The following is a 24,213-nucleotide window of genomic DNA, read 5'->3' as shown; positions in this document are numbered from 1 at the left end:
TGAACTTAATCAGACAAGAAGGCACCGTGATTATTGAAAATAAATCGTAACCAAATAATAAGCACTGGAAATCATCAAAGTTATTATGATCTCTGAAACAAGTAGATAAATGTTATTCCTCCTGAAAATGCAGCTGGCTACATCTACGGTGCATGACATTGAGACACTTTGAATTGATGTTGTAGTGTGGTCCAAGCATTGCCTGATCAGGATCCACAGAGGTCAGGGCATATGGAATTGGCATTTGCCATCATTTACGTGTGCTAAAACAAATTAAAAGGCTGCCAAATTTATATTAGAGGCATCCTCTCATTTTGCTTTTCCATGTCGGAGTGCTGTGTCTGGTAAGGATGCGGTACCTGGCTGTGAATGCCAGAGGTAGCGCTATGGGTGATTGTTGACAACAGAGGGAATGGTTCATGTGACTGTGAGCAGGAGGCAATTCTGAATGGATTGAAGATATCCTCAGTTAACTTCTTTATTGAAATGTACTTTTACTAATTTGAGATTTCCAGCTGAAAAAAAAAAATATCCAAAAAAGTTTCCTTTCCATTATGAAAGGGAGAAAATAAGGGCTTATAAAACGAATTACGAAGTGGATATTGCTTTACAATATACAAAGGTCTCCTTTCTTGGCATGTATGTTTAGCAAAGGATGATAGATTTGGCTTCTGGTCTCAGACCCAGTACAGGTATCTCCACATGTACAGCTGGAATGTCTCTATTAGGCTTGCAGGATTAAAAAAAAAAATACTCTAAATGGTACTCTAATACAAATCCTAGATTCTTGCACTGCTAAATGCAATTAGTTGAACACCAGTAGGCTTGGGCTATCTAGGTAAAGCCCCACAGTACGCCAAATTAGAACATCTTCCAGAAGAGTTTACTAGAGAAACAGTAGCAAGGTTTTGCTGTGTATTTACAAGTAAGTGTCAGAAGACTAAAATAATATTTGAAGGGTCACCTAAAAGTCCGTATTACAGCTGTGCCTGGCTTTGTGAAGAACAGTCATATGTCTTTTCACTATCTTTTGCAGGATTTAAAACCAAGTAATATAGTGGTAAAATCTGACTGCACATTGAAGATTTTGGATTTTGGACTGGCCAGGACTGCAGGCACTAGCTTCATGATGACTCCATATGTGGTGACGCGTTACTACAGAGCACCAGAGGTCATCTTGGGAATGGGCTACAAGGAGAACGGTAGGGCTGCAATTTCATAGCAAGCACAGTGCGACCTGAAGTGTAAGGTCTGCCTCTACAGTTGTAAGGGGCACCAGAAGGAAAAAAAGAAAACAATGGGAAATGACATCTTGAATTTAAAAGGCCGGTCATTTAAAGCAGTTTCTCACTGTTGTGTACTGCAGCTACAGAATGTATTTGGAATGTAATGCTGGTGAATTTATCAGTGTGGGATTGCAGAGTAATGAGAAACTTGTTCTTAGTTATGGTTGAACTTAAATACAGTTGGCTTTTTCTGACCAGAATGTCTTTGGCTTCTGTAGCTATGAAACAGTGTAGGAACCACTGTAATTACTGAATGAGTGATGTGGTCTAAATTTGAGTCTGGGTCTCTGAATTGTTTGAGGGAAGATGAAGAGGTATAAGCTGAAATAGGGAATCCTAGCCCTTCCAGAATTTCTCCAAGTCCAGAGCTAGATCTGAATTTCAGAAATGGTTTCTGTCTTTATGATAGCTTTAACTAAATTCCCAGGTTTTGCTGACAGGTTTCATGTGGTCAAGACCTAGGTATAAATTTTGCAGTTTGAGTCTTTTTTAAATGGAAAGTAGAGTTGGAGAGAACAGGAAGAAGTTGAAGCTAAAACCCCATGAATCTAATTTGTATGTAATATCCCTAGATGTAAATAGGATTTTGCTCTGAACAGTCTGTGAGGGATCTGGATACCTCTTGGTCCCTGGAAAGATTCTGAAAAGCAGGTAGGGGGTACTCACTATAGAGAAGCAGGTAAGGAAAAATTCACATTTTGCAGGGGATGAAGGGAAAACCTTATAAGTGATTCTCATTTTGTGACAAAACTGAGAATTGCATCCGAGTGCCAGGTGGACCAGGCAGGAAAGGAGGGGATACAACATACAGTGGAGAAAAATCTGTTATGACTCAAGATTCTGCTGTCAAAGGCTACCACTTGTCTGTTTGATCAAGGAGACTTTTTGATGACAAATACAGCAAACATCAAAACCAGGAATTTATTAAAAAGTCTCCTACTTAATTTATGTTTAAGAGGTTAGCTAACCTGCAGGAGAACTTTTACTAACAACCAACTGCATCCTGTAAAGGGCAGTGAAACTGATTTCGGGAGCTGATTCCATGAATTAAGCAAGAATAAAGGCATGCTCACACAACCAACCTCTTCTAAAATTAGCAAGTCTCTGCATGAATTATTTGTAATGTTTATGAATTTACAGTACACATTTTAATATGAAAGTCTAAGAAGTAGAGAATTACTAAGCAGAGTCTAAGGGTACAGAATAATTTCTGAAAAAGGAATAATCTTTCTTAAAATATTTTGTAATTGATATTTTTGATAAGTGCCATTAGAACTAGGCTCAGCACGCTTTAGATAGTTCCTTAGTCAATATCCAGAGTTCCTTCTATTGTGAAATGAATTATTTTGCGTTAATTTTTTTTTCTCCAGACATTTAGTAGATGATTACCATTGTTGGTGTTATTGTCACTGAAAGAGAAAGCACTTGCTTTTCACATGATTAAAATTGCACCAGGAAAGTTAGACACAGTTTTACAATGAAGTACACAGCTGGGAAGGTACTAAGAATGTTTGCCACATCCAAAGGTCCTAATCAAATGCCCGTTGAAGTTAACATAGAGACTTCCTTTGACTTCCCTGGGCAATGAATCTGGCTCAAGATTAATGATCTCGTCTTACTTGTACAAAAAATAAACAGAGAAAGAAAACAAAATATTTGAAAATGAAGGTCAGCAGTCTGAGGAGCTGGTCTGGCTTGGAGGCCCTAATCTAGTTCCCAAGGAAGTTAACAAAGGGTTGTTCTTTGCTTCCCTGCTCTGGCCTATGCTGCCACATTACTGAAGCTCCCCTACTTTTTTTCCTCTTACTATGTACACTGCGTGTATAAGGACTGTTCAATGCTTTCATTTTCTTTCTGCACTTGGTTGGCTAAAGATGCATAATTATCACCAGTTTGCTGCACTTCTGTGGAAGGTCCCAAAGCTGTCACTGCGAAGAAAACTCTGCCACTGCCTCAGGCATGCTCTTGCTGTCCCATGCCCCCAATACCTGTACCCTCCTTTTCCCAAATGGAACATTTCACCTTTATTTTGTTTTACCAAGAAATGAGTTGTTTGTTTGTTTCTTTGGTTTGTTTTGGTTTGCTTTTGAAGGATAAAAAGGGGGAAGAAAAAGAGGAGAAACTGGTTGTGTAGGACAAATGACCACAAAATGAGGATTCAAAGCTGAGAAACAATGTAGTCTTTTAAAGCATTTGAAAGCAGTTTTTCCCCCTTCACGTGGAATACAGGTCTTTTCTTTCTGTGCATACTGTATCACTATCTATCTAGCCTTTTTAATTGTAAGACTTAAATGGCAAAAAAAACCCACTCAAGTCAAGCCTGTAACGTAATTATCCATATTGCATCTAAAAGCTGATGGCAGGATCAGGAAGATAAGAAATGCTCCTAGTCTTGTTGGTACTTGTCCTGTGAAGCATTTGTTTTAGCACTTATTTTGAGTACCTACGGAGTAAAAAACGGAGTCCACACAGGTCACGTTCTCCAGTTCTTTCCAGTCAGTATGTAGGTACAGACAGATACATATAGATAGGTACCTATAGATAGGACATAGATACAGATCCTGAAGCAGGAGTTTTAAATAACTCTTAAGGGTGGTGTTTATCCATATAGTCTTTACTTGTGTGAGCAGTTCCATGTGGAACCTCTTGTGTACTGCTGCAAAGAGACTTAGTCCTGCAGGATAAAGCCTAGAAACTGCCTGGCTGCAAGCAGGATTTATTCCAGATGATCATTGTCTGGGTTTGGTGGGGGGTTTGCTTCTGGTTTTTTCTTAAAAAAAAAAAAAAAAAAAAAAAAAAAAAAAAAAAAAAAAAAAAGTTGTTTTTTCACCATATACTCAGTGTATACCATGGGACTGTGCAGCTGTTACTTGATCTTTACTTGCTAGCTGTGGGCCTTTTCCCAAAAATGTTGATTTTAAACTTTTCCCAACATTGTTACTAACTACCATTGAGCTGACTGACAGCTGTTACTTATTTGCTTATTTATTTTAGCTTTTGGTGAGACATAAACCCAACAAAACCACAAAACAAACTGTACTGTTCTGATCAACCTGCTCTTTTTCCTCTCCTTTAGGAGTGAAATGTCGTAGTTAACTTTGCTTTTTTTCCCTCCTTCTTCACTTCCCTGTCTCTGCTGTTCTAGTGGATATATGGTCTGTGGGATGCATTATGGGAGAAATGGTTCGCCACAAAATCCTCTTTCCAGGAAGGGACTGTATCCTTGTGCCATTTGCTGCAGCTTCACCTATTATTTGTTCCTCTCCTCCACCCCATCCCTTTTACCATAAAATGACTATACCAGGACTGTAAAGATAAAAGCAAAAAGTTGAACCCCAGAGGTATGAGTAAATGAAAATAGCATACTACTGATATGAACAAAATTGAAAATGAAAAACAGATGCACAGAATTATTTCAGTCAAAGAAGTTACTTTAAATCCTGTAATCATTCTATTTCATGTAGTCTTTATGTCATACTAATAAGCAGTATAGAAAACAAGCATTATGATTGCAAATTGGATAGCTTTACTGATTATTCTTCAAAGAAAAAATAAGAAAAAAAAAAAAGAGTAGAATCCTAACTTGGCCCATCTGGTTCCTGTAAATCTGTTTTTCTGCTTTTATGTTTTGGAAATAGTGACTTCATAATATTTGTGGTGACGTCATAATCTTTTGCTTGCTAATGCATCATGGATTTGGATTCATCTCAATGCTGTATGGGCTCAGAGTAGAGTCAATACAACATTTTTTTTTTCTTTAAAACAGAATGAAGAATTTGACTTGCCCAGTTTAAGGCAACTGTTTATCTGCTGTGGTTTCCAAATTGGCCTGAAATCAGATTCTCTTGATTTAAAAATGGACTTTCCTTTACTTGCATGAGGTCTGTGTCGTTAATTAAACTGTATTTCCCTCCCATCTTGTTCTTCTCGTCTTGGGTGATATTATTTTTACCACTTCCAAGGTGGTGAAAGCAATATTAGAAAATGAAAACAAAAGAGGAGGTGTCTACCTAGCCTTTGGTTTATCACAGGCTAAGCCAGGCAACCTGCCCGCGATGTCTGGGAAGTGCAAATAGTGTGTATTTTGCCCATTAGAATAAAATGCAGCAACTTAATGTGTTTCCCACTTTCAGAAACAAAAAAGGCATATTATTTTTAGCAGGTTGGCAGAAAGACACCGTAAAAATCTGGCATCAGCAGACACTGGCATTTGGTGTGGAGAAAACCCAGCTTTTACAGACATGTAGTCATGGAAGTAATTTTTTTTTATTTTTTTTTTATTTTTTCCTGGCTCTTGAGTGATTCCTGTAGTGTTTGACAGAGTTAGGTTCTGCCTGTCCTATTCTCACAGCTCTTTTGACTTTCTCTGAAAATGGAGCTCTGCTCGGTAGCGAGGTGAAGATGCAGTTATACTTTACTAACAGGTAGATGGGTAAACTTGCAAGTACCTTCTGTTTGCTGAGGAAGAAACAGCAACATTGTACTAGCTTCCAGTCTTGTAGGAATACGGACTGGAAAGTTATCAGATGCAAAACAGGACAATGAAGTAAGAATGGTGGTTTTTATCATTAGTGGATAGCTTTGGGATGTCATTCCACTGAGCTTTTCCTGCAACACGTGGAGCAGGCTGCACACTCACCTTCTGCTGTAACTTGAATGTGCAGAGCAGCTCCCAGCATTCATGAGACCTGTAATTCAGTGTGATAGTTACGTGTGTTTCAGTGATAACAACACCTTAGAAACACCATCATAACTCTTCCTCCAAACACTGTGCTCTTTTTCTCTTTTTTTACAAAGAAAAATGAAATGATCTATAATATACTTGAGGCTCAGCTGTAAATATTGAGGATATTTCTATTTAATCTATTTGGAGAGAAGTCTGAGTTTTCAGTTGATAAACAACTAGAATACAGAAGGAAAGCTATTTTAGTGTAAAAAACATAGCACCGTGATTAGTGGGTTGCTCTTCTTTTTCAACAACAAATGGTATTTGAGAGTCATGTTCTTCTGCCCATTTCCAGAAAAAATAAATGCTATATAATTTAAATAATGATTTCTAAAAATCATTCAAACATGAGAATTACTTTGGTTCTGTCAGACTGTGACAACAATCTCTTATGACAGTGTCTTATTCAGGGATAGCAACAGATATTTTTTTTAAATACCTTTTAAAATTTCAGTATCTGTTAAAAAATAGCAACTGAATTTTTGAACAAATGCAGAAAACATTGTTTAAGTTGTGGGATAGTCCTACTTTTTAAATCACTGTAATTCCCATACCCTGGGATGGGGGTGAGGGTGGGGGGGAAATGGAATCTGTACATTCATTTCCAAGTCAATACTCATTTGTTAACCAGTTTGACCCCATGAATAAGAGTTTTCAGTGTTAGAAAAACTGGTTTGTGTATGCGTCCATATTACTCCCCTGCTCTCCATGGCTGTTGATGAGCAGATCTAGTTTGTCTCTGTACAGGGAGAGCTAGAGAAGCATTTATGCAGCTGCAGGTAAACTTCACGGAATGACATTACAATAAAGCTTTCCTTGGGCTACCTAAGGCCTTCCAGCAGTGGGTTTTGTAGCTGAAAGACACAAGTCTGTATAGAAACTAAAAATTTCATTTTTTTTTTAATTTTTCAGAAGAATGTCTACTGTGTGTACTTGCTATCAATATAAGGAGCTTACTCATTTCTAGCCTGGAGTAACAACATTCATGTATGGCACAGTATACATCTAAGAAAAATTTCGCAGCTGCTGCCAAGTTTTGTGGAAAGAAAAATTTTAAAAGGTTACCATTGTATTTAGGTGCTGCTGACTTTAAATGAAAGTCTTCATTGAAATTAAAACATAAAGAAGATTAATTTCAGATCATCTCATCTACATAAATAAGAAAATCTAAGTTATGGTAAAAAAGCTCTGAAATCTGTATAGGCTACAGGTACCAGTATATGATAACTGTCCTGGTTAGTATAAATCCAAGTTACGCATTTTCCAAAAAATGTGTATGTTTCATAACTTTATTAAAATGCTCTCTGAAAACATGTTCAGTTAACTGCCATTTTCATTAGCAAAAAGCCAAACAGTACTTGAAAATTAATGCTCTGTGAATCTTGCTGAGGCATTTAATGTAATTGACCTACTAGGACACTTGAGATACAGCAGGACTAGAGGATTGGTCCATTCAAGTGCTGTCAGTTTGTGATGAGTGAGCGGGTTTTCAGAAAAATAAGAACAGCCTCCAGCTTCCTGGAGAGTACCAGGTAGAAATTGCATAGCAGATACCTTTGTTCCTTGTTACTCACCTAAAGCAGACACTTCAAAATACTGTCAGGTAGACTTCTTTGTCAATAGTCAAACCCTCATGAGAAGAAATCCACCTTTTGATCAATTTCCAGATGGATTTCCGTACCAAAATATTCTTAGCAAGTTCTGGTAAGCTTTTGTAGTCCAGTTCTGAGCTTCTCACTCAGTGTTTCTTCAATACTTATTCCACTCTTGTCTCAGTTAAAACAGAAAGAGTGTGAGCAATTAAAAATGCCCCAAACTCTTGGATGCCATTGGAAATATGTTGGAAAACTCCAGGACTTTCCCCAAAGCTGTGTCCACCTCTAGTCAAATAATATCTTCAGAATCTTTTAAGATTTAAATTTAAGGATTGGAAATGTATTTCTGTGTATTTTTATTTTAAGAGAAGGGAAAATTTAAAATGGTCTGAATGCTTTCAGGTGAGATAGATTTATTAAGATCTAAGATGCGGAGGCCACAGTGATGTCCCACAGGCACATATGACTTAGTGGGGAAATAAAGCAATCAAAGAGCATTTCTTTTCAGTACTGGAGAGGTGTGTAAAGAGTGGTACTCTAGCAAGTTCATGTGTGAGTCCTTCAGCAGATCAAAGGGGAAACAGTGATTTAGTCATAGAAATATATTTTGTTAACAGCCAAGTGTCTTAAGTTTGGCTAGGCCTGGATTACAGTGGTGAATATGGAAACCAGAATTCCTACTGCAAATAGCTTTGAGTCTTAGATGGTCAAAAGAGAAAATACCATGAAGATAGCAAGAGAGAAAAAAAATCCAAACTTATTCTATGTATCTATGAACATCCAGAATTGATTGTGAAGTCAGCATCAACAGGTCAAGTTAATGTTTTCTGTGGCCAGATTTTCAAAAATGCCTTTGCCCACCAGCCATCTTTGAGAGTGGTGGGATTAAGAGATGTTCTCTGACACCTGACAGAGTATTCTATTGTATTTTCCCAGGAATTTATATGGAAGAAAATTGCTTGCCTTAGGGAAGAAACTTTGAATCAAGAAAGTCTTTCAGGAAAAGATGTTGCCTTTCCACCACTCATTAGCAGAATTTGTCTTTGCATTTGAATTATGATCTGCATTTATAAGTGGGTATAATCCTAGTGTTTTGAGTGCATGTTGGGTGTTTTCTTAAACTTTGGTATAATAAAACATCTGCACTTTTGTATAGTGCAGTCTGCTGTTTTTCATGTTCCCAGTAGTCTTTTCTTAAGGCTTGTTTTGTGTTTTAAAAAAAACTAAAAACAACAATTAGCATCAGGATTATTTAAAAGAGACTATTAAGAATGGCTGACCTGGTTCTCCAGGTTGGATCAGCTGGTACACATTAGCCTGCTGCTCAAGTGTGTTAGCTATGATGGCATTGATGGCTAAGTTTGGATTTTGTTCAGCTGAATGATTCCTCCCTGGGTATATGGTATTTGGGTTTGGATTTAGGATTTTTCTGAGAATATACCAAGAGTTTGAATTATGATGACTTTATTGGGGGAAGTTTGCTCATGTGAGATGAGATCTGTCTCAGAGACTTCAGTGTGGCTGTGAAGACGATTTGGCTGTTGCCATTCTTCTCTTTCTTTTTTAATTCAGATATGTATACTCTAGCAGTTTATAGTGCAGTTTGCACTTAGTATAAGAGCCCCATGCTGTCTGTTATCCGTGTGGCGTTTGGAGTGGATTCCAGCTGCTCCAATGAAGATGATCCATTGCTCGGTTCCCAATACTCACTTTAAAGATCTTCAGCATGGGTCTGAATATGCAGCTCTAAAAGTGGCCAAGTGTTGAGGTATGTGAGCTACACCTACTGCTTCCTCATATGAATTTCAGCCAAGGCAAGTTAGTTGTGTCGTCCCCCGTCCCCCCCCTTTTTTTATCCTTTCTCCTTTCTGTGCCATTAATCAGCTTTTGCTTGATGGCAACTCTAGTAATCTGAACTGAGTTTCACTGGTACAGTTGAGCAGAGAATTTAGAACTTGTGGACAAAACAGTACTGAAGTGTCTTTTGTCAAGAGCATGTAGGTATTTGGTTGGGATCAAAGTAGAGGACTGGAACACACTCAAAATCACATATCATTTATCAGATATGAAAATATGTAAGTATACTTAAATGATATGCTAATCTGTTTGTATTATAGCAGGAGAGACTACCTGTGGGATTCCTGCTGGAAGAAGTAAAATCAGTGTGCTTGAATACTCTTTAAGACCTGGGAATAGATATTTCAAAGTTAAATTCTAAATTATGCTAAAAAGAGGGTCTGAACCTAGCAACTGCAGGATCTGCAAAGCATGTTTTAAATGTTACTGTCTGTTAGATGCAGTGGAGTGTGTTTCATGTACCTTGGTGAGATTCTGCATAGGTCTCTCTTACTGCAATGATTTTTTAATATAGTTATATTCAAAAGAAAACGGGAGACAAGAAAGGGCATGAGTCATTCCTTGTGCTTCTGCTCATTCTTGAGCTTGCATCTCAGGATTCCCATGGCCTTTTCTTAATATATATGTGCCTCTTAACATCGTGTGACATCCCTTCCAGTCCCTTTGCAAGCTCTGGTGCTCTGAAAGGGACAGTGGAGCTTGAATTCCCAAGGGAAAACAATAGGTTTTCAGTACTTGTTTGGCACTGCAACCTCTGAGGAAGAGCAAAGATTTGGATGCGATTCATACGTCCTTCTGCATTTTTCCAGGTGGGCCAGGCTCTGACATCTGCCTGTCTCCTGCAGATCAATTCTGTCTATGCCAAATGAAGGTGAACACCTGCTAGTCCGAATCTCAGAGATTGATGGCTCAGCTGTGTCATAAGAAGGCATGATGCATATCAGTTTGGAACTCACAGAAATTTTAAAAGAAAAAGAGCGAAATTCATACGTTGGTTTGAAGCATCACACTTGTGAAATTGTGGTAACTCCCTTTCAGTTCCATATAGAATCTGTCAGGAGAGTAGATGTACTCTACAGTGTTTTGCAGCTTCAGTTGCAGGTAGTAACTTAGAAGTCAATAGTAAAAAAATTAAACACTTTGGAAGCCTATTATTGTTATTGAGAAGTATTAAGGTTTGAATAAAACCTTAATGGAAAGTGGTGTTTCAAATTAGAGAGGAAAAGACTTTCTGAGGAAATCTTAATGGATTAAGCTGATACTTGCTGAGCACACATTAAAACATGTTGAAATCCATGCATATAATAAATACAAGCATGAAGGGAAGGTTTTTGGTATCTCAGTGAGGTCCTGAGATTGGAATGTCACAAAACTGGGAGTTTGCCGTGATTTAGACAGAATTGAGGGCAGGAAGGGTTTGGGAGACTTTTAATCTTTTTCAAGTGTTTGAGCCATCTTCACAGTTGTCATTAGGAGCGCTGTGCATCACAAACTTTACTTGGCATTGGCAGTCTGAAGCCTTTGTAGCTGTGCTGTCTGGATCTTGTGAAAAAAAGCAGCTTTGCCCACATATTACCAAGAATTACTAAGTATTTTTATAAACCATGTCCTTTTTTTATTCCATAGAAGTAACAGAAAACCCTGTAAAAGCAAGGTACAGTGTCCAATACAGACTGCTGTATTTTTCTTCCTGAAAATTCAAGTAAGGGCCTAGAAATGGTTCTTCAGAGCAGACCTCAGTGCAGGTCTGCAGGAGCACTCAACAACAGAGATGGAGGTAAAGGGAGGTCCTACCAAGCAAGGTGTATTTCTATTTTAGGAGGATTTGAAGAGAGAAGCTCACTGTGTTTTGAAAGGCATGCTCAGTCACCTTGAAATTTTACTAGAGTTTACACCTCAGCCACTGGGAAACAACACTGTGTGCTAATTATTTTGGCCTACAGTTACACAAAATCAGGTATCATGATTTACCTCATTAATATGTCTATCATAGTCTTTCCAAGTCAGTTTTGAGGACATGATCATCTCTTTTCAGCTTGCAGAAGGGTGATTTCTGCATCACTAAAACAGGAGCTGTTACAAATGTGAATGTTTGGCATTCTCACTAATGCTCTGGGCAGAAAGAGAAAATGTGAGCTAGCCCATGAGGTTGGGAAAGATAGCAAAGCTTGTTTGGCTGCATCTGCATCTCTGGTCTCCAGAGTTTCCTGTAGCATGCATTTCATGAATTTTAATTTGAATGTCATGATTTTTACTGAATGAAAACCGGACCTTACTGAGTGCAGGTCTGAAGAGCGACCTCAGCAGGAGTTTTAGCAAGAGTTGCAGATTTTCTTTACGGGCTCCATTTCATTGTGTTTTGTCAAGTTCCAGAGAACCTGCAGTTTGGCAGGAGGAGAATGCAGGGCCATTTGAAGGAATGAGGAAGGAAACAAGACACGGTGTCTTCAGTATCAGAGTGTCACCCATGCTTTTTCCAGTTCATCCAGCATGGTAGGAGCAGCCTTCTGCAGAAACAGGAAAGGAAATTGCATCCACAGCTGAGTTACAAGGGAGGTGTCCATGGAAGGTTAGCTTGGGTCCTTTCCATATAGAAACATCTGTGTCTAGTTCTGCAGTTCCTGATCCTTCTGCACCTTTGCTGAAGGGAATCTGAAACTTGGAAGGATGAGCAAGCACTCATTTGGGTCAGGAGGTATGCGAGACTAAAACACAAAGAGGAACAGATGTCTTATTAATGTTCTTCCATCCCAATCCTCCCTTCTTTCCTCACCATCTCTTCTGGTCACCTTCCCTGTGAAGGGCTGTGTCAGCAGCCAGACCAGACTGCTTCCTCAGGACACAGGAATTTTTGGGGGGCATGCATGTGTGGCAACAGAGCAACTTCTGTTCAGCCTCCCCAGGCTCTGTTCAACCTCCTGGGGAGATCTTGGAGGTTCCTGTGGAGGACAGATTCATTCCCCAAATGTTTTGCAAGACAGCCCTGGCACAATCACTGTAGAGGGTAATTTCTTCACTGTTTGGCATGGAATCAGAACCAGGAGGTGGCCCAGAGGTTAACATTTGCTGTATGAGTGAAATATTTCCTTTGTTGAGGAACACACTTGCATGTGGTTTGTGGTGGACATTTATTCAGTGTGGCTATGCCAGGGAGACATTTGGTGTCTTTAGAAAACTTACTCGTATTCTGAAGTATATGTACACACTCAAGAATGCATTTCAGAGCATCTCTGTGCAGTGATCTGGTTTGTAGAGATTTTGAACAAACTAAAAATCCCCTACTACTAGTAATCCAGGACACAGGTATTCTAATGGAGAGGAGGCTTCTCACCAAGTGCTGTCCACATCTCAGCAATTTCACTTCAGAGAGTCATGAAAAGTTGTAGGTTTAATTCCTTAACACTGTTTCATGTGATCCTAAAACATCAAGGCAAATAGTTGCTATTAACTGAAGTTTTACCTAGAGTCGTGCAGAGGTCTCTGTGGCTATAAGTTAGCCTGCATTTGATTAAAGCTTAGGGATATTCCATATGTTGGTGAGGCATTGCCAGTCTGTGAATATCTTGCATTCGGAAAAAATCTTGAACCAAATGTAAGTTTTCAGTGTTTTGGAGTTGAGTACAAATGTTTAGAGGTTGTGGTTTGTTAGTGTTTGCGATGCTGTTATGACTGAAATTACTCAGACTACATCTGGATTGATGTGAGACTAAATGAAACTGAGGACTGAGGCTTAGGTCTCTGTACTGCAGTCCCTTACTGAGCTTTGCATGAGTCTTGGTGCCTTAACTGGGGCTTCTGCAGCTGCTGCTGTATATGCTGAAACTCCTAATCTCCAACTAACTACTTTTCTTAAACACTCAGTGAAATTCTGGGTTCCAATTGGACTTGTTTCTAATTGGCTCAGGAGAGGAAAAAGAGGCAGCAGTCAAGAAGGCACAGTTTTTTTCTCTTTGGATGTTGCTTATATTCAGATGTTCATCTTTGCTTCTTCTGAATTGGAAATTTTCAAAGAGCTTCCTTCCCAAAACCTCAGGAGTAGAGGAGAATAATCATCTCTACTTTACACAGTTTACAGTTTAGTAAGTCACTAGTTCAAATTCTCTGTGTTTGCTCTTAAGCATAGCATAGAGCAGTAATGTCAGAAGGCAGCCTCTGAAAATAAAAAGGAATTAATAACGGATGAACAAACAACTGCTTGCTCTATCTTTTCCTGATATTTTGCATGCCATTTAGCTTGTGATGAAAGCAGCAATAATTTGCATCTCTAGGTTTGCTTATTGCTTCCAAACAAGTAGCCTTTTATTTATTTGGTTTTTTATTGATTTATTTATTGTGTAGTGATGAAGCTTTTCATATGCTAAGTAAAGCAACAGGGAACCTTAGACCCAGGCATGTAAAGATTTCCACTTATAGGGCATTTGCCTTCAAAGTCAAATCCACTTTAAACTGTTGCTCAATATGAAATTATAGGAGTAAATTTAACCAAGCAGCATGATGCTTTCATTTTTTTCCCACAGTTTCTGGCCCTGGGAGACCAGTCTGTCCATTTTCTTGCTTCCATGCCCTATGACTTATCATAGAGCAAGGACAGCAGAGGTAATGTGGTTTCATGGTATTGGTATGGGGGAAAATGCCACCTTAATCCCGTACTGGATATAAGGAGTCTGATTTTTATCTCATGTTCCAGTGTAAATTATGGTTAGCTTTGTTTGACCCAGCTGAACTGCTGTTCTCTGTACGAGGTAAATAGTCCCCCAGTTTGCTCTGAATTTCAATGCAGAAGGTACAGCTTAGTGCTTCTATGTCTCAACTGTCCTATTTAGAAATCACCATTTCCTATCACAGCAAATGGAAATCTTATGAGATTCTCAAGAGCCCTATTATGGACTGCTGGCTTCACTGAGATTCAATGGAAGTGAGCCAACAGGCTCTAAAGCAAGCATTATTAGAGTTGAATAATCTCAACAAATTCTGTTTATGCCCCTGAATAAGAGGTGGATATGTCTTCACAAGGACCCAAGTTCCTTTTGTGCCTTCTGGCAGTTCGGCTTGTGAAAATAAGCATGGATCTCTGGTAACTGAAAGGATGAAGGAAAAGCAATTTGCATATCCTCATTGCATACAGAGACCAGCATTCATTTACAATACAAAGCAGTATAAAACTAGGTAATGAATGCAAATAAAAACTTAAAAAAGACTGAATTAATTGGTAAATTTTAGTTACAAAGTTGTATTATGACACAGTAGCCAGCCGTGGGTCTCACTTGGTTTTCTGTATTTAATAGTATTGTCTTTCATCCACACTGGGGTAAAGAAAACTGCTGGAGTTGATTTTTCTCAGACCTGCTATGTTGTCATGAAACTTACACGCTCAAGCAGAAAAGCAGCTGCAGAGAGTGAAAGGCAGGTCTGTGTCTGGTGTGGGCTGCAGGCTGTGCTATATAGCATGATTGGATAAGTCTTCTCATTTATTTGTTGTTCTGTTCCTGTTTTCTTGTTTACCTTCATTTCATTTTTGTTTTCAGTTGACATGTGGTCAGTAGGGTGCATCATGGGAGAAATGATTAAAGGTGCTGTGTTGTTTCCTGGCACTGATCGTATCCTTCCTAGCGGCCGTTTTGGTCTCAGTAGGTACTTCCAACCCTTTCCCCTCCAGCCCCTTCCTGCTAGACTAGTGCTGACATACATTTGCACTGTACCTAAAGAACTGGGTTAAGTCCCACTGCAAAATCCTTGCAAACCAAAATGTAAATGAACAGTTACTGCCTCTCAGTAAAAGCCTTAAGTGGAAACTGCAGTGACTATAGTGTAAGGAGATGGAAAACAACTTCCAACATGGTTCATCAGAATCACTTTCTGCAGCCAGTGACCACTTGTTTTTAGTTTTGTTGTTATAAATGTCTCGTTATTAATTTGAGAGGGGGTGGGGTGGTTCATAAATAGCAGGCTTTTTAAGTTCAGGTTGTAGCATGGTAGGCACAAGTCACTGTTTACCTCAGGATGGTATGTAAGAGGTTCTGCATTTTAGGAAGAAGGTATGATTAACTCAAACGTGACTTTTAGAAATGCTTATTTGTTGCTTGTTTGCTCTGAAAGTGGTACTGAAGTAGGAAAGTAGGAAATGGTTTCGGTTTGGGGACAACTTCTGCTTCCCAAGACTAAAATTATCACTTAATAGCAATTTGCACTTAGTAGCAATTTGATGACTGAAAAGGCTGAGAATTTCCTTGGAAACTGTTGTAGAGGACTTCAGTCTGTTATTCTTTGTTTAAGTACATGTAGTTGTTATGTGAAAGCAGAATGTATTTTTGACATCAACAAGAAGTGATTTATAGATAAATGCACTAAATCAGTGGACAAGCGGTCCAAGCAGACTAGGTATATGTACGTTTTCCTTAGAGATCATTCTGCATTCAGGACTGAGGCAGCCATAATTCTTACTTGATTTGATGCTTTTTTAAAGCTTTGATATATACTCTATTATGTATCAGATTGTGAAAGTGGTTTCTTCTTGTGTACAACAGCAACTGAGCTCCATACATGCTTGGTCTAACTCCAGTGATTAATGGTCTGTAGGATTACACAAATGAGAAATGGAGATGACCTGTGTATGACTTTTCCTTCTAATTTAAACTCTGACTTAGATGACAGAAGAGTTTCCAGGCATTATTCATTTTATGTAACTTTCTCTGAACATATTTGTGTGTACGCTATATATATGTGTGTATGTATATATGTATACATACTTACTAATTCAGTTTAGCCCTTCATTTTTGGCCTTTTTGGAACTTTAAAGGGTTCAATATTTTGATTAAAATGTGGAAAAAGTAATATCTGAAGAGCATTAAAGAAATGAAAGTAGGCAATGATATCATTAATATTTTCATAGCCTTGTCTAGTAAGATTCTGATTTGTGTTTTGTCCAAAATGTTGGATGAGCATATGCATACTGAAATGAATGCTAAAATTCCCATGTGTTTTCATATGATCTGGAGCACATCTCATCTGCATATGTGAAAGTAAACCTTTCCCTTCTATGTGTTAATGTAAGTCATTAGCACATATTTGTGCTCCAGGAGGATTTGACCCAGGCTGTGCTTGTGTTTTCTGTAAATGTGGAGTGAGAAATTTAAGCATGGGGGTTAGCATAGTTCAGTGTTGTAGTCAGAACTGTTTTTCTGTTAATAGACTTATGTTTTGTAAGATATCATTTAAAGAAATCCCCAAGTAAGTACAACAAGAATTGAACATATCTTATATAGTGCTTCAAAAACTGGTTTCTTTGACAGAGATGCATACTTGTTAAAAAGAAATCACACAAAGCCTCTATAATTAAACCCTTATGTGCTGTTTATTATTGTGATAACCCCACAGAAATTGGCATTACCAGCTGCTGATTTGTTTCGAGTTCACATTCTTCATTTGTATTTATAATACCTTGCTAAATTTGCACTGTGTTTTATGTACTGCTCTGCTTTTCTTCTGCTGTTCCATGAATGTCTATTCCATGAACAGAGAACGATGCTGTTGCTTTCTTTCAGGCCGCTGAGGAGCATCCTCAAAGCCACCTCTCCTCCAAATCCACCCCCCACCACCTCTCCCCTGCTGCTGAACAGCTGCTGGCAGGGGTTCAGCACTTCTTGCTCCTGTGCTGGTCTGTGCAGCTGAAAATGAGTCAGAAAGTTGCAAGGGCAGACCCAGCCTGCTGAGAATGATGACCTCGTGGCATCTTCTTCCTTAAATCTGCATAGAAAATACTTACGGTTTCTGTAAAAAAAAAAATTATTTCTTCAGACGTGTGGTGGAGTTGGGCACCTGTATAATTCCATCAGCAGGGACTACGAGCCCTAAGAGTTTGACGGCAGCATACTTAAGGATGTATTTAAGTGTGGAAAGAGCAAGAGTAATTAGAAATCTGTTTCTTAAAAAAAAAAAAAAAGCTTCCTCTGACATAGAAAGGGTGTAAAATGGGTTAAGACTGGCAGCGTATCTGAATTTATCAGCAGTTTTTTCTTCACAGACAGTGCTTCATTTCACAACCACACTGTTACTTGAAGAGTATTTAATGCTAATTTGTGCCAATTTTTATGCATAAATAACTGTGGAAAGCAGTTTTGAAACTGAAAGATTGAATATTCATGAGAAATGCACTGTCAGTCATATATTTGACTGCAAAATTTACTATTTGCCATTTTCCAGCAGTTAAGGAGTAGAGGTCATTTGATATTGTTTCTGTTTACAGAACTAAATGGTCTGTTCAGCTAACTGAAACAACTTCTGTAGCAAAATAGATCCATCTTACATGGTCATGGAAAATTCACAAGCAGAAAAACAGGAAATGCCTTTGAGTAAGTGTGGAGTGGAGTGCTTAGCTAGGCTGCAGCTCTGTTCCACTCCTGTAATCCATTTGAATTCACTGAAGTCGCTTGGGTGGAGCTGAGAACAGAATTCACCTCTGTTCTTTTTTAAAATCCAATTGTGAGTGAATGCTTTGCAGTGTCCGAAATTCCCACAGGCTTTACCAATACTTGAAATTTTACTATTTTACTATTTCTCTACCATTTCTGGTGTAGGCTCACAATGCTGTTAATTGCGAGCTAAAGCTTTTTTTTTTTTTTTTTTTTTTTAATGTTATATGAAACTTCTTTTCAAGGTTGACAGCAGTAGTTCTGCTTACAAAGTAACTATTATCAAGAAGCTTGGATATACTTGTGCCTTAAGCAAGGAGAAAACGGCAACATGGTTTGTTGTGTTGCCTCAGGAGCAATTTGGAAAGCTGACTGTACCTGTGACTTGATTCTTGTTCCATGTGTTCTCAAAATTTTATGAGGGAGACTGTTACTCTTTTCTCACGACTGCATAGATGATCTGAAGGAGTTAACAAGGTGCCTTAGTCCTCTGCTGAGCTGTGAACGTGGTAGTTATACATGGATTTTTTTAAAAAAAATTTTTATTTTTTAAACTGCTGAATGCATTTCGGGCAGACAAGGAAGGATGTGCCTTTAAATTCTGTAGTTGGGAGTGCTTAGAGAGAAGTATATATTCAGTAGAGAGGTGTCAGGTTAGCATGATGTCAGGTTCTCTTAGTATAAATCACAGATGGCCATACAAGGTGTCACTTACAGAGCCTTATTCTACAACTGCAGTCATGTTATGCATGTGATAGAGATTGGGGTAGAGGTGTTTTATGCACAGTTTTACAAATAATTTAGAATTTACTTAATAATACTCATGTTCATAGGCTGCCTTCTAGGCTAGGTACATGATCAGCATGCATCCAGCTGTACATCTGTTACAAAGATAGAAGTGTACCACAACAGAAGCCTAGCAACAGGCTGGAGTATTAAGTCAGTACTGCAATGTTGAGGAGACATCCACAAGGGAAATGGTAATACGTATCCAAGGGCAAGACTGCAATCCTGTGCTGCATATCTGGACTACCCACTAAGCGCTGGTTTGCTTGCTGCTGTGTAAGCAAAGATGCTCAGCAACTGAATGAAGTGCAAGCTAAAAAAAATAGCAGTTGAAAATTTTAGTGAAGATACCATCATAGATATGCATCCAAAGGGTTAATGACAGCTACACAACCAACACTGCTATCTCCTAACTTCTGAATGATCAATGGTAATCTTTTGAAGCAATTTTATTTATGTGCTGTTATTTTTATTATCACCACATATTCTATTATAGCATATAAATAGCAACTACTGTAAAGTTGCAAAATATTTTCTGTTACAGTCTAATTTTTACAAATGCCACATTCTTCTCAAAGCATTAACCTTGGCACAGAAAATGCTCTACACTTGCTGTCTTGTCAGATGCTAGTGTTTTCAATTCCTTTGTGTGTTTTTTTGTAAATTGTATTGACATCAGTATGTAAATTATGGGACTGTGGAAAAAATATGTATCTGACACTGATGTCTCCCACAGTGAAGGTGGTTAGTTTGGTTTATATTAACAGATTTATTTAAAAAAAAAAAAAAAGTTCAAAAAAAAGAAAATTAGTCGAGCTATCAACTCGTGTGACAATTTGGTGTTGGGGAGCGAAATACAGAGGTGCTCATAGTAATTATTCCAATTTTGACAAGTTAGGAGCATCAAAAATTTGTACCCGAAGCCATGCAGTTAGTTTTCATTGCTGGAACATGCACATTTAAGGAGAAAACTTCAGAAAGGTGGTTCCCTTAAGATTTTGAGATTGAAAAGAGATGAACTTACCCTGCCTGTTACAAAGGAAGAGCTCTGCGTCCATTTTGTTTTCCTTGTGTCTGCCTTAACAAAAGCAAGATTTGACATGCCCTAGTCCTAATCATCTCCAGAGGAAGCAGGTTTAGCCAGAAAGAGCAAATCCTGCTCCAGTGTAGTAAAGCTAGTGTAGATGTGCTGCTTAATAGGTGAAGAAAGTGGAGTCTGGTACGCTGGGCAGGGAAGCATGATTCCCCACCATTACTACCACCATCCAGCACATTTCCAAATAAACAGGCATTTTGGCAGAATTACTTGTGTTCTCCAAATCACAGTCCACAGATACTGTTCGAGGAGGATTTTAGGAAGAGGCTTTTCTAGCACAGCCACACTTTGGAGTAGTGTGGAAAAGCAATGATGGGTCTCTGGTGATCATCGGTGGGCTGTGAGTTTTACAACGGGAAATTTTTCTCCCCACTTTCCAGGAAAAGAAACATGAATGATTACAGTAAGTTATTGCTAAAGGTTAAACAGCTGAGCACTGACAGGTTTCTGACTACCAGGGAAGAATGAACGGACTTAACTATACATGCTTTATCGTATGTTGTTGTCTGTATTGCAGTAGAACTAAAACATCCTACTGCAAACAGTATCTCCTCCTGCAAAATCTTGGTGTTAAACATAAGAAAATATAATCCTTCACTCAAAAAAAAAAAAAAAAGTGTGATTTACACAGACATGAGAAGGAAAAAGAAAAACTATACCATTTTGAGGCTAGCTAGCTTAATTAAGTACAAAGACAAAAATTTGTTGTCTAAATTTCAGGTTTTTAATCACAAGCTGTTAATTTATGCAACTGTAGAAATACTTTTAATATTTTCTGATTGAGACAGAGAAGTATTTTAAGTTTTCCCTTATAGCCAAGCTCCATTTCCTTAGTTGTTTGAATATTTGCAGAAGTGTAATGTAACTGAAGCCTGCAGGCCAACTGAAAGAATGGAACAGTGGTCCTTAATTCACACTTCTGAAATACATTGCATCAATGCACACATTGCATCAATGGGAAGAGAAACAGAAGTAATGGTGAACTTTCAGCCTGTACCTCTAAATAGATGACTTGACTGTGAAATCTGATTTTTCCAATAGAAATACTGCATTGTGCAACTCAAAATATTATTTTCCCATTAGAAATTTTGTGCATTAGCTTTAGAAAAGTACGTCTCTTAATCTGAAGTTCAGATTCTGGTTATTTTCCAAGAAAATAACCAAGTAATTAGAAAGCAAAGGAAAACAATCCTTAAGACAGTATTAGAGTGCAAAGAGAAAAGGTGGTTGGGAAGCTTGAGGCAACCTGAAGCCTCAATGATAAATCTTCATTCAAAAGATACCTATTTTAGAACGATTTTCTTTAGAACTGTTTTATAACTATTTTCTTAAGTAAGTTTCTTTGCTGTAACTTTGTATGGCCATCTTAATGTTAGTAAAAATGCTACGGTGTTAGTGTCAGGGACAAACTAATAAATCCAGGTTACATCCCTTCTCTCTTAAGTCATACAGATGCTATTGTATATAGTTGACACATTTTCCTTGATCCTATTTGGGGCAAGGGACAGTGGAGGTCATTCAAATAGCTTTAAAGCAGACATTTCATCATCTTCCACAGCTTTGGATTGTAATTCTTTCCAACTTGCAGTCTGTCCAACATTTACTTAATTTCAAGGGGAAAAACAGGGTCTTCTGTTAGCAGAAGATTTTCTTCCTTTAGGTTTTTTTAACTCAAATACAGGTTAATCTTCTTTAGCCTGGGAAATTTCTGTTAGAGTTAAGTGATCATTAACTCATAGTACCATTTTTTCAGTTGGTGTGCAAATAAGATCTATAGTCACAATCACTCATTGGTTAATGTAACCTACAGTAGGTTTTGATTCACATAAGGACTGTCCTATAGTAACATCTGTTTTCTGCAGAATTGCTGAAGTTAATTCTGACTGCCAGCTAGAGAAAGCTTCTTCTCTTTGCTTCAATAAGTAGAGCTCAGATTTTTTTTTTCATGTTGGAGACAAGCTCTCATCGTCAGGTGCGCACCACAGATGCATTACAACCAGTGACTGTATAAAACATAACAATGAAACGGAGCCGGAACAGCATTCAGCAAGAACATTATTACATTCTTGCACATTTTCATGTATTGGACCTCAGAATATAACCCAGTGCTGGTAAGGCCTAGATAAGTGGAGAAACAATACTAGAGAGAAAATGTGTCCATCTGACTGAAAAATGGTCTGTCTCCACCTGCTCTTGCTGGGCGTGTTTTTGCTGTTGCTATTATTAGGACTAAAGCAGGTCCTGGGTGCTCCATCAGGCCAATTTGTGTGTGTGTGTACAGATACATAAAGAGCAAATGAGTATCTTTTATTTAAGGGGTTTGGCAGTTTTTGGGTAACAGAAGTCAGAAATAATACAGTAAAGAAGCACAATTATCCATTCAGATCATTCAGTTACTCAAAACCAGTCTCCAAAATTGCTGTGGCGTAAAGCCTGACATTTTTGGCCCTTGGTGCAAGCCAGGGCTGCAAAAGCTCCAGTGCTGTCCTCCTACAAATCAAGGCTAGTCAAGCAGTGGAACATGGTGGCTCTGCCAGCTCCCTTGGCCTTGGCTGTTGTCTTTGCACTGATGACTCATGAAGCTTCTTCCATCTCTTAAAATCTGCCAGTCATGGGTGGTAGCTTGCTTGTCTGTTGTCTCTCAGTGAGGGCCTTTCCATCAGCTTAGAAGAAATGTGTGTGGCGGGCACTGGCCCATTGTCTGAGGATTCTCCGTCTCCCCTCTCCATCACCATAGACACTGGTTCCCACCATGCAGGCCCTGTTCCGAGATCTTTTTTTATTCTTTTTCCCTTATCACACACACCCAGAGCATCTTGCTACATCTTCCCTCTCAATGTGTCCTGGTCCCACAACATTTTGTAATCCTAAAGATCTCTCACTTTTTAGCCTTCATGAAATGCCTGAGAGATGGTTACCCTGCTCTGTACAAGCATAAACTTCTGACATCTGTTTTGAAGCAAGTCCTGGATTTGGCCCTCCCTGTTTATCAAAATGACCTTCACTCAATCTGCACAGGTAATGCTTCCACTAATGCTTTTGTAGCTTGGCTTTCTCACCCATTTAGCTTCTCTTGGCACAACTAACAGCACCTTCATTTCTGTATTCTTTGTTCTTCTCTGCAAAGCATTTACACACTGTATTTTCAAGTTCCTCAGAAAGACCTGCTTCCAAAATAGTCCAGCCAGCAAACAGTGAGGTGTGTTAACTTGAATACAAGTTTAAAATGTCAAAACGCTTTATTTTCTAATAAAATGTTTAATGAAATATTCAGGCTGCTCTTTGAGCAGCTCTAGTCTTGGATAACTTTGTTGTTGCTGCAATTCTTTAGTTTTCTGTTTAGGAAAAGATATTTTTCATGGACAACACAATGCATACAGCCTATGGAGTGTGTATGTAGGAGGGGTTGTTCTACATAAATCCTTGATTTAGTTTAAAGAATGAAAGTTACTCAGAAAAAACTTCACAGACCGCTGCTATTTCTAGCAACCTTTTTCAGTTGAAATTAAAACCATTCAAAATGCTGTTTCATTGTTCTTAAATCGTATGTTTAAACTGTTTTCATTCCTTTAAACACTTTTGATTAGTAAAGCTGCAATTTTAAAATTAATTATCTTATTATTGTTCAAATAAGACAGTTCAGGTGAACCCAGATTAAGTCTGTCTTGAATTTTCAAGGTATATGATAACAGTAAGTTTCCATTTGTCTAAACTAAAACACTTTTTTGAAAATCAGATATTGCTACTACACCAAAAAGCTGGGTTTTGCCTGACTTTGTTGTTGTTGTTATTGTTGGGGGTTTTGTTGTTGTTGTTGTTGTTGTTGTTATCTTTATTCTGTTGACCTGATTTCTCTCTTAGATTGTGAGGAACTGTCTTTAGTATTTGGGAAACTTCTCCATACTTATGACACTCATGACCATAGTAACTTAGAAGAAAAATTAAAAAAAAAAAAAAAAAAAAAAGTTGGTGCTGAAATGCTTTGAATGTTTGTCTTTTAAAAGCTTTTTATTTCCAATATGTTCTTAACAAAACTCCCTTCATCATGTTTCTTAGCATCAATGTACCCATGGCTGCTATACTCTTCTTTTTTTTTTTTTTTTTTTTTTTAATGTTGTCATCAGCTTCTTAGGACTGTGAATTAGCGTGATGTAGAGATGGTACTGATTTTACAGACTTTTGCTTAATAATTTTTTTTGGCACTTGTTCTCAGCATGGCCAGAAGAGCTACATAACATCTGTCAGATGCCTAATTGTTCTCTCAAGAAAACTAAAAAAATTAACACCAAAAAAAAAAACCCAAACCTCAGTACAAATTGCTGTAGTACAATTTCATTTTAAGCATGAGAGCCTGTGCCTTATTAGTCAGCAGGTTTAGCAACGTAGCCATCACATTTGCAGTTGAAGAGAAACATCTGTCTGTACCTGAGGCATCATTTGTCTATAGAAAATGAGTCCC

The 24,213-nt window shown here is 38.2% G+C and overlaps 1 protein-coding gene across 9 annotated transcripts in view; it reads left to right on the top strand.

The window, feature by feature from the left end:
* The window catches only part of MAPK10 (mitogen-activated protein kinase 10), a 315,557-nt gene that overhangs the window by 124,402 nt on the left and 166,942 nt on the right, over nt 1-24,213 (top strand). For 8 of the 9 annotated variants that reach the window (XR_007507807.1, XR_007507808.1, XR_007507810.1 and 5 more), the window contains 2 exons: nt 1,037-1,202; nt 4,432-4,503. Coding sequence is in view for 5 of the 9 variants with exons in the window: in XM_049815263.1 (XP_049671220.1) it covers nt 1,037-1,202; nt 4,432-4,503 (238 nt within the window). In the remaining 4 variants the exon portion in view is untranslated. Of the gene's footprint in view, nt 1-1,036; nt 1,203-4,431; nt 4,504-14,989; nt 15,062-24,213 lie in introns of all 9 variants that reach the window. The other variant, XM_049815264.1, reaches the window with a different exon arrangement.

The sequence above is a fragment of the Accipiter gentilis genome, chromosome 12 (assembly GCF_929443795.1).
Source record: "Accipiter gentilis chromosome 12, bAccGen1.1, whole genome shotgun sequence".
In the NCBI taxonomy this organism is placed as follows: Eukaryota; Metazoa; Chordata; class Aves; order Accipitriformes; family Accipitridae; genus Astur; species Astur gentilis.
This window is presented reverse-complemented; position numbering and strand designations above follow the sequence as displayed.